Source organism: Scophthalmus maximus, chromosome 2 (genome assembly GCF_022379125.1).
Source record: "Scophthalmus maximus strain ysfricsl-2021 chromosome 2, ASM2237912v1, whole genome shotgun sequence".
NCBI classification, from domain to species: Eukaryota; Metazoa; Chordata; class Actinopteri; order Pleuronectiformes; family Scophthalmidae; genus Scophthalmus; species Scophthalmus maximus.
In genome coordinates, this window is record NC_061516.1 from 6,888,042 (window position 1) to 6,901,642 (window position 13,601).

The 13,601-nt window shown below is 46.6% G+C and overlaps 1 protein-coding gene across 5 annotated transcripts in view; it reads left to right on the forward strand.

Moving 5' to 3' along the window:
• The window catches only part of robo3 (roundabout, axon guidance receptor, homolog 3 (Drosophila)), a 134,426-nt gene that overhangs the window by 84,397 nt on the left and 36,428 nt on the right, over positions 1-13,601 (forward strand). For all 5 annotated transcript variants that reach the window (XM_035626705.2, XM_035626707.2, XM_035626706.2 and 2 more), the window contains exons 3-5: positions 10,435-10,592; positions 11,108-11,228; positions 13,195-13,333. In XM_035626705.2, coding sequence (XP_035482598.2) covers positions 10,435-10,592; positions 11,108-11,228; positions 13,195-13,333 — 418 coding nt within the window. The remainder of the gene's footprint in view (positions 1-10,434; positions 10,593-11,107; positions 11,229-13,194; positions 13,334-13,601) is intronic.

The window sequence follows — 13,601 nt, forward strand, 5'->3', positions numbered from 1 at the left end:
CGCACGACATCGGCCATTACTAGATTAAAGTAATCCTCTTTCAGGGCTAGACAATTGCTTTATTAGCTGACCACACACGTAAGCGTCGACCACCCCTGTAATGGTATTGTTGTGGGGGGCCGTCGGGGTCGAGGGGTGAAGGGTGGGCAGAGGGGGGGGTGGAGTGTGGTTGGCTCTTTAGCGATGCCATGCATGCATCACTTATTGTCCAACCCTTCACACATGACATGTTAGTGTTAATGTTGGTTGGTTCTCCCTTTCTATGGTAGAACATACCCAGTTGCACATAACCCACTATCAACTCATATTCCATATCACATATTCTTGAACATATTGCTTGAATTCCAATCAGATAAAGTGTGTGTATGGTTGTGCACACACACACACACACACACACACACACACACACACCCACACTCCTCCTCCTCCTCCTCCTCCTCCCTCTTTTGTATGCGGTCCAGATTTTTTCTCTCTCTCTGAATCTCTCCACTGGCCTGTTTTTGCCAAACAACTCCCTCCAGAACGTTGTTTCATCTCCTCTTTCTGTCGGTTTCTAAAGGCATGGAACATTTCCAGCTCAAGCAGGGAAACATTTCCTTTAAAATCCTCTGCAAAAAACGCGCGTCTGCGCTCACAGATCTATCTTTTGTGAGAAAGGTCATTAGCTACTTTCGCAAGCCCGTCAATCAGGCGTGAAATGCTTCACCTGATCATTTATTCGAGCTCCATGAGGAGCGGGGGCTGCGGCCACTCAGGCTGAAGTAAGTATTGTCAAACAGTCTGAATATTTCATGAATAGCTCGGGTAATTTGAAGAGACGCGGCGCGTGTCTATCTCTGTCATTTACATCATAGTGTCCTTGATGGAGGCATACATTTGCCTCAGGGATCATCCACATGCCACGTCCTATTAAATAGAAAACTCGTACAAGTTTGTAACATCATAGCACCATAGAATTTTTGTTTTGAGTCTTTCATCATCTACACTTCTTAATTGAAACCTTCCAAGATGAGACAGCAAATGCACAGATTCATGGGACTAAAGACCCATTCACCTTCCATCGAACATGTCTCCTCCTCCGAGGTCATGAGCCTGCTCTTTATCATCCTCTCCCATCAAGAGAGGAATCATTCTTAAATATAGCTTTTTGATAATGGGATATTATTGATCCACGATAGCTGGTTGGGGGTTTTTTCCCCCCTTGCTGCTCACTGCAGGAGGTGACAGGTCAGGGCGACAGGGTGATTTGTAGGGAACAAATCACTGTCCTGCCCAAGGACACTTGGGTAGGGTGGATGCTTCTGGCGCTATCCAGGGTTCTCTGACTGAAGGATTCCGCCTTGTGGGATTCTTAAAGCCAGGGAGCCACATGGTTACTTTAAGTCCCAGGGAATTACAGAGTCCATACTCTGCTGAGTTTGGCCTGCAGGTTGTCGGGGGTCGGGGGAGTCACGGGTGTGTCCCATCGGGAATTGCAGAGATTAAAGTCATAGATGAGAAATTGGCAGTAAAAACACACGGACACACACTCACACACACACACACACACACACACACAGGGCCAAGGTGGCATGCCAGCGAAGGTTTGTGTTGGATTAACCTCACGGTTGCCGGGTGGGTGAGCACAGCCAGAGCAGCGGCACCACGATGCGGAGGTGAGCTCCGCTCGTGCCAGGAGGTCGGAGGGATTTGCACTGCAATGAGGAGGACGTTTCTCTCACCCTGAGTGTTGGTTGTGGTGATGGATGAATGTGGCATGCGTGTGTGTGTTTTCAGCAGACACTGGCTGCATGTGTGTCTCTGCACAAACATAGAGTGTTGTGTTGTTGTAGTGGGAGGGGCAGGGGGGCTCCGAACATGAGGATTAATCCCCCCGCCCCCCTTTGAGTTGAAATATGGCTATTTCACCGAAATGGCACTGACATGCCTCAGGCCTGTTCTGCTCTGTTTGAGTGTGTGTGTGTGTGTGTGTGTGTGAGATGGGGAAAAATAAAGGGGTGGTAAGGGGGGGGTCTAGCAGGAGGGATGGAAGGTCCACACACAGTACAGTTTGAGGCTCATTGCTCTATAAATCATGTGCACATTTTTGAATCATGAATCCATTACTGTAAACAATCAATATTTAATGATCTATTACTTTATCTTTGTCTTCACTGAGCGTCCTGGATGACGGATCTTTACTCACAATAAGTTCCTACAATTAGAGTGGTTTTCCTGCGCTCATTTTTTGTTTTTACGAGCAACTCCAGCGTGAGAAAATTGTGCAGCCCAGCATCCCTAGGAATTTCATTTTTACTCGACCTTTCTTCGGGGCCTGACGATCAGTACATGTACATCTAGTGCCAGGGTTCAGACGAGGAAGGCAGCAATATGCCTTTTAGCCAGCTGGATTTAAGCTTTTTGCAGATCAGGACTGCCATCATATATACCTGTGGTGTAAGTATAGATTTATAGTTCTGTGTTGGACTTCACAGGCTGGATGGATGTACATAGTGTATATAGTCCAGCCACATGGATATTACCACATTAACATTATTTCATTCCCCTTATACTCCAAGCAACGGTCGGAAGGTTTCATTACTGAGACGCAGACTCCTGTGTGCAGCAGATTATACGTTCTCTGATAAACTGTGATAGTGACGGTCATGGTGAACAGAAAGTTCCCAGAGGAGAAATGTGTCTTTACTCTCATCAGTCTCCACCAGCAGCCCAAGATAACCAGTCGCAGGAGCTACTCTATGGCTCTTTTCTGTAACCGCCTAATGCAGAGCAATGGATCCGGCTCTAGAGTTTGGAGTTCAGGGCTGATAAAGGACATGCAGCTTAGTTGATGTTGCACGTTTCCTGGGTAGGATGCAGATATTTAGTGGAAGTGACTGAAGAATGGTGAAATGCTTTCACTAAATATACTGCTACTAAGAATCATGCACAACAAATGTTTGTGTTGCTATAAGTGCACAGCTGCATGTATGTATTTCACATCACATGACGGCGTGCGTGCCTGACGGCTCCAGGCCTTCAGCGATATATACTGGAAACGTCCCTCGCTGTCTCTGTTGCGTTCATGTCATACTGTAAGTGCACAACCTCATGAGTCATGAGCCATTTTTGCAGGAGTTACATCATTTGTAGCACATGCACCGTGTGGCATGTAAAACTGGCTGCAACACATCATTTTGTTGTCACATGATCACAGCTCCGTGGTAAGATGGTGCCCGCAAGTTGGCCTGATTATCCCCGAACCCCTGCCCCTCAGCCATGTGCCACCCCCCCTCCACACACACACACACACACGCCCACAGAGCAGACCCTCCCTGTGATCACCACTCGTCTCCCTCTGGTGTCGGTGTGGATGATAATGAGCTCCACCGGTGCTGTTCCACCCCTGCACGTGGGGCCCGCGGCCGTGTCGGCTGCAGACAGCACCGCTGCCAAGTGTCACACCCCCTCACCCACCCACCTGCTCCTCATCCACCCAGAACCCCCCCCGACATGTCTGGGTGTGACAAGGCACTGTGGATTGCCCGGGCGTTTATGAGCGCTTAAGCCGTGAAACATTGCACCTTGACAGATAACCTCATCTATTTTCCCCGCATCTCTTGGGAGGTGGGGGGTGGGGCTGTGACGGGCGGCTCTTTCATATTTGATCACTTAATTCAATTTTGTGCAGGATTTTACATGTAGCGATGCTGATAAGACGTTTTGAAGCATCGCAAACAGTGTCAGAGCAGGGCCTGCATATTAAAGCCAACGCCGTTTTCTCGGGTTTGCCTGACGATTATGTTATAAGAGGATGTTTATGTATGCTAATAGGCGGCTTCAAATCAACTTGTAATGCATCACGGTGACTTGTGTGGATTTCATTCCGGTCTTATCTGAGCCCACGGGCTAATAATTGGTCTCCCTGTGGTTTGCTGTGAGAAAACACCAGGGCTTTTACATCATTCTCATTTGCACTGCAGGGATTTTCTGTCAACCTCTGGATCGATTTTGCAAACGCACAGTGATCTGTCGGACTGATTATTTGACTTGATATCGCTGAATGCCTGATCACACAGACAGAAAGAGAAAAAGATTTTCCTCAGCATTCACCTCAACCTGTAAGGTCTTTTTCACTCCCGATGCTCTTGTCATCATGTCGAGTGGGACCATCGGCCCAGGTGTGAGGGCTGTGGGTGAGGCCGGCGGGGACTGGGTGGCCGGGAGGGGTCAGGGCAGCTGTTGTGGCTGCTAAATGGAGTCAGCTGATGGGGCTAAACGGCAGTGGCCACGCCAGCTGACACACTGAGGGACAAAAGAAAATGGAGGGAGAGAATTTGCGGGGAAAAAATGCATGAGACATTGATGAACAGGCTGTGTGTGTGTGTGTGTGTGTGTGTGTGTGTGTGTGTGTGTGTGTGTGTGTGTGTGTGTGTGTGTGTGTGTGTGTGTGTGTGTGTGTGTGTGTGTGTGTGTGTGTGTGTGTGTGTGTGTGTGTGTGTGTGTGTGTCTGAAGGTTAGAAGGTGACCCTTCTGGACTCATGGAAGCAGTAATTGAAATGCCCCGTCGCTGTGATTCCCATTCGTTTAGCTTTTGCTCCAGCTCAGCTTTCGACGTTACATTTACTCAAGGGCACAAAAGAGACTGATTAAAGAACCAAGGGAAGGAAAAAAAATATGGAATTACACTTTGAACCAAGCTGTACTTTTTTAGAGGAAAGGGGACATTTCGGGTCAGCCGCCAAAAAAAAGAGTTGATAAAGAAAAGGAAAGGGCTTTTTGACAGGGTGTGTGTGTGTGTGTGTGTGTCTGTGTGTGCTCCAGTCGGCCTGCATATTGGACTGAACTGGTCGTATTGGATGCAGACTGTTGTTCTGTATTTGCTGTTGCAGCTGCTGTGCAGCGGATCTGTGTGAGCGTCTGTGTTTGCACTGGATGGGGTTAGGAGGCGGGGGGGCTTAGTGGCATTACAGACATCTGTGTCCAACTGTGAGACTACCGCCTCCCCTTTCATCCCCTCTAGACACACACACACACACCCCAATATCCTGTGTGGGCCGTTCCATCACGGTGTATTGGTTGATAGGGATCGGAGGGGGTCCACTCTGGATAATGAGAGTGGCTGATGGAAGGTGGCTTCTGATGGGGGCCCCTGTTGGGTCCGAGGGCCCAGACAGATATTGCCTTGGGGAACCGGCTACGCTTAGAGAAAGATGAGGGAAGACGTTTGTGTGTGTGTGTGCGTGTGCGTGTGTGTGTGTCTAACACAAAGGGATAAGGCGAAAGGGCACAAACATCTGTGTCTTTGTGAGTGTGTGTTTTCGCGCCAGAGCAGATTGCTTCACATGCCGGGGCGAGTCGTAAGCTGACGGATTGACAGATGACCAGCTCAATCCGCCACAACAGATCTTGAACTCCATGATGCCTCTCTGGACTCCCCTCCTTCTCCTTGCTCTGCCAGCCAAGGGACTGCAGTCATAGCTCCTACCACGACATTAATCTCATACCATAACAAGTTCATGCCTCAGTTCAGCACCTTAGCTCTATAACCCAGGCCTCAAACGACTTTGCCTCATTAGGACCTTTTTTTTGTCCCCATGAGAACCACTGATCCCTACCAGGTCGCTCTTTATACCAGAAAAAGGTCCCAAAGAGGTAATAAAAAGGTGTATATATGTACACGCACGAGTCCTTGGAACATTAACAATGGCGATAAAGCCATTTAATTAAAATCGAGCCTGAGCTCGCCCAAAGGTGTTTTTTTTTTAATGGGCAATTAAATGCTCAAATGATGCCCTGATATTCTGCTGGGTCCTGGTAACCACACACAGATACATATTCCTCCCATACAGTAACACATGTTTTTTAGCAACAATTCCTCACAATATAGGAATCGGCACATCCACCCGTGTACACCACGAGCCGAAAGATGCTACTTGCTGATGGTAGTCAGTGGTTTCAGTGCGACAGCAATCTGACACAGACAGTGGAACTAAAATCCTCATACGCTCGTTGAAGGGTGAGTAATACAGTACATGTAAATTTCATCTTGTGATGTTGATTTGTAGTGATATGTAGCCATGAGCAATGATTTGTTCAATCAATTTGATGAACTCGCTTAATTTGTCAGGTGTTTAATGCATCGCATTACAGTAATGACTGGAAAACAGATTTTTTTTGATTAACCTATAATCAAAGGTCAATATAAAAGAACCAACCAGAACACTCTATTCTTTCATTATTTTTATTTGTATTCTATTTTTAAGTTCAATCTTGTTGTTTTGTGACCAATGCCATATATTGCTTACATATATAAAAATAATATTTACTTACAGTGAACAAAAAGTGCTGATATACAAATCTTTATGGAGTCCATAATATTTACATGGTTTAGGTTGTCATCATTTGATTGAATATTGTGCGTATCAGATTGGGTGAAGCATGTTTATTACCATTTTTAGGTCTGAAATATATTCCACTGCGGCCCCTTATCTCTGACCTTGTGTGTGTTACTGTGTGTCAGCTCTTATTAAAGCAGGCCGTCCAGGCCCAGCATTGGGGATTACTCTGGCTTTGTTGAAGGGGTTTAAAGGCAGGGTCAAAGTGCACCCACTTAATATGGGCCCCCTGGGGGGCCTCATGGGTAATTGCCAGTGCCTAATAAACTTCTAGGGACCCTCTTTTTTCGCTCAGATCCGGTGAGTTCGTTGGGGAGAATGGGAAAGATCAGGGGCCCCCTGGAGCCGCAATCTCAGAACTGTGTGTGACGGGTCACATCGGCGCTCTTTTAGCCTGCTGCATGGTAATCCAGAGCTGGGGTGCAGCAGAACCGCTCCTTTTCCCCTCATCGCTTTGCGTGACAGGGCGGTTTCCTGAACAATTTAGTCATGGTTTTATAATCCGCTGTGAATAGTGATTGAGGGAAATGTCAGCAGCAGGTACAGATAAGGTCAAGGGTGTGGTTTGGCATATCGTTCCAGGATTGGATGGGCCGATGGGATTTGGGGAGCCCCAAATGCTCTGTGGCTGAGTAATTGGCCATCAGGATATTGGTCTGACTAGAGACCAGAAGAGGCGATTCCATCCCTCTAAGAGACACAGAGAAAAAAAACAACGAGCAACAAGATGATTCAGGAGCCGACGATGAATCGCGTTCACCTGCGTTTTATCAGGGCAAAGGCGAGTAAGGCTTTGTTGGCTAATGAGAAGTATTCTCTTCTGTCTTTAAACGCTGACGTGCCCGTCTCCCATGACCTTGATTATCAACAAAAAAACGGGCAGGTTTATCTCCTGGCAGACACACACACCCACTCGTACACACTCCCACGCTATCTTGACAAGGAGAGAAATGAACCTTTGCGCCGAACAGCCTGACGCTGAGTTACAACACATATTCCACACAGGCCCGGTTATAGCTGAGATAAAGAAATGTCTTCAGGAGTCTGGAGTGTCGGTGGGTTCATATGAATGGATGGATGGTGATGATAATGTTAATATCCTGGGGCTTTGTTGGCCTGAATCAGGCGAGGCGTTGACCCTCCCCTGCTGGCCTGTGACATCACAGCGACATCCGTGTTGTCTCTCACGGACATGGACACACACAGCCTCATTAACATACCCACCCATGTATAACAAATACATGCAGACATGATATACGAAGGCACGCGTGTTCTACACCAGTTCCATGACCTATCAGTAATTCGGACAAAAGGCTTGGAGGAGACTTATATTGGCTTCTTTTACATGGCCGATGATGCCTTCCGGCTTTCATAAGTTTTCATACGCTCATATTCCAGTGCAATACCAAACCATGGATTCCGCACTGTGTGCTCGTTCAGTCCTCGAGGCTTCACACATCGAGTGAGTTGAGTATCGTCGTGTTTTTTGTTTCTGACAGAGCTTTGGAAACTCTCCTAGATTGTTTCTGAAATCTCAGGGTGAATGCAACCGGAACACATGAAGACTCATTTTAAATTGAAAAAACCCATTGACTCAGAGGTGCAGGGATATTGTTTCTTTTTTTTCCTCCTGGAAGAGAATGTTCCGTAGTAAAGTATCTTTACTGTACTAGTATATACAGTACATATTGCTCATGTAGACATGGAATACTTCTAAATATTATGAATAGCATTTACTTACCGATAGTGTCAGTTAAGTGCCAATATGTCACCTTATCAATATGAGGACACCTCCATCCATCAGTTCATCCAACCTTTCAGTGATGTTCCTGAACCTTACTGTTTCAAATTGAATGTTAATGAGATCATTCCATAAAAGGACCAGAACCTCGTGACTGTAGCCTGCTTTGTCATTTGTGCCTGTTTGGAGTCAGTGGTTCATCCGAGTCCTCGATTGTAACGTGTTCATACCATGAAGTAGAACAAGAAGCCTCGAAATCATCCGAAATGCATGATAACTTAATTGACACCGCTGGTATTGAGTGTGTAGATGTTGCTGCTGTCAGCGCATTTCATTTTAACCGTCCACGGTGAGGAATGAGGCAACATGCATTTGGGTAAATCAGGAGATGAGTAGTTATTAAATCCATTGTGATAAAGAATACTGAATATTGAATCGCATGGTTTTTGCTGTTCAGGTCAATTCTATCAAGGTTGACAGAGAAAGAACATTCGGATTGAGACTTGAGGTGCAGCCTCTGTACGAAGGCAGTGTTGGAACCGACACCTCTGATGGATTGTTAGGACAATGCTGTACTGCGGGCGGTAGAGCAGTGTCTTGTGGTGCGTGGTCAGAAAAAACAAACAAGTGGTCGGTCCGTGGTTCATCCTGCAGCTACATAATGAGCCAAACCATTAGAGGGACATTTGCAGACGGAGGCTTCACACGGCGAAGAGCAGCGCAGTCTCCAGACCTCGACCCCAGCACACAGGGTGAAATGTGAACCAAACGACGAGAGCAACACAGTCAATTTGATTCAATTTAGTTCTGCAGGAAGAACCCATGATTCCTTTGGTTTCAAATCTCCAGCTGCGATTTCGCGTTTTGTGCTGAAATGTCAGAAACTCTGAGACGACATTTAAGTTTAAATGTGAGTGTTTCTAAAAAAAAGAAACTGCATCCGTCAGATTTGCGCTCAGGCTAAATCAAAGAGCTCGTGCTTTGACGGAGAGGTGATATTCCTGACAACTTCTTTTTTTAGTAATGACGTCCCACTTTCTGACATGACTCGCACTTTTGAGGTGAGGCGACGGATTTGTCCCTGCTCGTCTTTTTGACAGTCTCAACCGCCCTGCAGATCTCTGCACGCTCAGGAGAGACTCGAGAGTCAGGACGTGGGTTGAATATCCTAATATTGATTTGACTGATTGAACATAATGCATGCAAGTCAACCACGCTATATCCTCCTGCATCAATTAATAATCCACCGACTCATTGATGTCCAAATCTCACATCCGCCCATAGGGGAGCTTCAAAGAGACGTCTCACACCCCCGAGTGCTGCTTGACTTTGGAAGTTTCTCAATAAATGCCTCGGAGAGACTGGGAGACTGTGAAAGGGGATTTTGTGAGGATCTGCTCTTCAGAACGGCAGGGTAGGCTTGTAGGGGGATGCTCAACACAGACCTTCTCATTGGTTCATCCCCTCTGTCGTTCCCCCGGAGAGGTTCGGACCAGACGTCGTCCCGGTCCACTGCTCCTGTCAGGTCCACAAATTCATCCACCACACCTGTAACGTGACAGGTCAAAGCTCTCGAGACGAGCGTGAGATACAGCACGGACCAAACGCCTCCGGGCAACAGGCTCAGAGGAATTCGTTTGGAAGCAAAGGAGGCCGGGGCGACTCCGAGACAGGTCCCCAACGTTTTATGAACAGACTCCATGGAAGCAAAACAGGGGGAGTTATTTCCCCCATTTTATTTTTTAGCTTCTGGCAGTTGATAGGATTGTTCATTTTGATATCTTGATGGGATTTTCTATGCGTACTTGTTTGAAGGGTGACTTATGGACCACCTATCCAAATGCATGAATACATGTGCATTTGCCAAGTGTGTGTGTGTGTGTGTGTGTGTGTGTGTGTCAGATTGAATTATTCATCTGCTTTGTGCCTTCATTATTGATGTGCCTCACACATGACACTAAGTCAATGAAGACCTGTATAGGGACGTATGCACACACCTTGTTAAATTCAGTCATACATATCAATGTCCCATCATGCTTTGTGTTTTCGTGCTCAAACGGCCTGAGATGATCCTGATCCCTTGTTTGCATCTGTTTGGCATTCATGGGACTTCTGTTTGATGGCCGAATGTAAACAGAGTTGATATGACTCCATGTATGTATGGTCAGATTAAGGACAGGATCATGGGTTGGATAAATGTCAGTGGGTTGTTCGTGGAACAACAGCAAAGCCAGAAATAAGATGGTATCATCTAAAAAACGTGGTTCATCATGCACATTCTAACCGTCTCCCCGCACCTCTGCTCGTTTTCCCCAGTTCTGAGAGACGACTTCCGTCAGACCCCCAGTGATGTGGTGGTAGCGGCTGGCGAGCCGGCCGTCATGGAGTGTATCCCCCCCAGAGGCCACCCGGAGCCCACCATCTCGTGGAAGAGAAACAACATCCGGGTCAATGATCGAGACGAGAGGATCACCGTGAGTCGGCTACTCAGTGCAGTCAGTGTGTGTGTGTGTGTGTGTCTGTGCGTGGAACCTATTGTGTGTGAAATAATCCCACAGCTGCTGTATGTAGTAGCTGAGATAGTAATAGTAGTAATGTGCATCCTACAGTGCGACGAAAACGTGTGCAAACCCTTTTACAAGGCCACTTTTCAATTTTAGATTGAACTCACCCTATAGAAAAAAAGCTAACTGGCCCAACAGAATCGAATGAAACCAGCTATGTGGAGTCATGCAAACAATAAGATGTTGACTGTATTACACTCAGAGCAGTGGACGGTGTTTCTGTGGCAGTTAGCCTGGAGTCAAACAGTCAGAACGAGGCAGGAAGCTTCTGTGGTGACTCTGAAAATGATGGAGTTGCTTCTCTGCAGACTAACGTGCTTCAATATCCTTTTTCCAACCTGCCTCCATTTGTCTTTTTCTCTCTGCCCCCCCCCCCCCCCCCCCCCCCCCCCGTCCACGTGTCCACGTGTCCTGCATTTTTTCAGATACGCGGAGGCAAACTGATGATTTCCAACACCAGGAAAAGTGATGCGGGCATGTACGTGTGCGTCGGTACCAACATGGTTGGAGAGAAGGACAGTGATCCTGCTGAACTTGTGGTATTTGGTGAGTCATTATTACCGTAGCTCATTAGATATTGGTCAACTTGCATACATTTCATGGTAAATTATCATTACAAATCCCTACGAAAGTGCAGTATTAATTTCAGATGCAAAGTTCTATATCTCAGATAATAATGGTCCAAAGTAATGTGTGATGAAACCAAATTGATTACAGTGAAACTATAATCTTTATTATGAGTCGGTGCTTTGCACGTAGACAACTGCCCTCATAGGAAGCTTCCTCTGTTTCTACTTTGCTGCGGTTTTCTTTCTCCAGCCGATGCTGTTGGAAGAGAAGATGAATGTTCCTCTCCCCGCTGCCCTTTGCTTTGCTCTCTTGACCTCTTGTCTCCTTTCCTCCTCCCTGTTCGGCTCTCAGCAGAGCAGCGGCAGAAGCTCTCTTAAAGTTACTATTGATCCCAGGAAACTGAGAGAAAATTTATATTTTCCATTCGGTCCCACCGACCCCCTCATCCTCGTCCTCACCACCACCACGCAGATGCTGCTCCATCTGCACATTGCAGTGCAACAGTAAACCTAAACCCACCGTGTAACTCTCAATTTATCAATTTATGGCTCCTGGAAATTCATGGCCTGACACTCGCCCTTACCGTAATATTATTGCCATCTGTGAAATTTGCAAGATAATAGCCAGGGCACATCTGCACTAATAATTCTGGGCTATCACAATTTATTATGATCATTACAAGAGATCCGTCTCCTATTTGTTTCTCTGTGACACCGGAGTATTGATTCTCCCACGCATGTAACTCTGTGCTGCTTCAACAAGCTACTGACCTGTTCCGTAATTAAACATGTAATCTTATGATGAATACTGCTAATAATAAATAGTCAATAGAGGTTCGTGATCAGTTCCTTTGAGTGTCGGGGTTGTGATCCTGGGACTTTGTTGTTCTGGAAAAGGTTTGGTAAGAAAATCTCTTGACAAATATTCAGACTCTAATGTCTAAAGTGAATTTTTTCGGCCACCCACCGGATCATTTATATTTGTGAGTGATGTGAGTTAACACAACAGACATAAGCTTTGCCACACAACACAGTTAACCACACAATCCTTGAAGTCACCCTTTTGCACTGAATCGATGACATAACTTAGACACGTGCACCTCCTAGAGATTTAATAACACGTTGTGTCGTTGCAGATAGTAAAAACTATGAGCTGGGTAGCATATGTGGCCTCCATGTCTCTGAGTGTCAAACCGTAGACTTGATATAAAGATGGACGAACATAACGGCTCACAAAAGTACGGTCAAGACATCCTGATCACGCCCTGGTGGCCGGCTGCAGGACCGTTCATTAACCTCGGTCTCGCCAGGTTTGCAGACTGGACGTGGACCAAACTAAAAAGTCAAAGGAATTCTTTTTCCGAAGGTGATTTCTGTCATTTTAGTAAGTTCAACTTTAGTTAGTTATCAGATGCTTTATAAACTAGATGTGAGATTGACAGCTGAGGCTGGCTCATGATCGGCAGGACCTTGATGTCTCTGCTCCACTAGGGAACCATGGCACAGAGAGTCCAGCCTTCTTCGGTCCCAGTCAGTTCAATGTTCGCTCACACCATCTCCTCCAAGTTACATTCAGTACACGTGACTGTTGTTCAACATTATTAGGACACACAGAGTGGCGTTGAAACCCCCTCCCCAACACGTGTTAAGGCAGTGTCATTAAAAATGAATGAAATTAAAAATGTGACGCAGACACACTGGCTTTCCTTTTCTCTATTACCCCCGTCTGTTTGTTCATCTCTCTCTCTCATTGGAGACATCAGAGATCTGATTTTTACATCAGTAGCTTTGTCTGAATTTCTTGTCCAAGTTGTCCTTCATTGGTCCACACAAAGTCGGCGTTACTGTAGACCCTTACTGTAATTTGCTGACAAGTACAGGAAGTCGCACCACAGGCAAGTTTGAATCCTCTGTCCCTGCTCTGTGTGTCCGTCTGCCTGCAGAGAGGCCCGTGTTCACCAAGCAGCCGGTGAGCCAGGTGGTGTTGGCAGACGACACGGTGGACTTCTTCTGCGAGGTGCACGGAGACCCGACGCCCACCGTCCGCTGGCGGAGAGAGGAGGGGGAGTTGCCCCGGGGCAGGTACGATGGAAACATCACTCATACTGCAACAATACATGCTGGAGGCCAGGAGGGTATTATTTCACTACTAATAAAACAGCCTTCAACAAAGAGTAACTGTCTCCGTGTCTGCGACGAATCAGTTGTTCTCTGAAAAGCAATGCAGGACCGAATCTGATCCGATGATTGATTATCGCCATAATTCACATAATTACAATATTGACACGTTTAATGATGTTCCCGCCACTGTAGGACTTCTTCAACCAACCGCTGCTCCCACTCAGGTGTA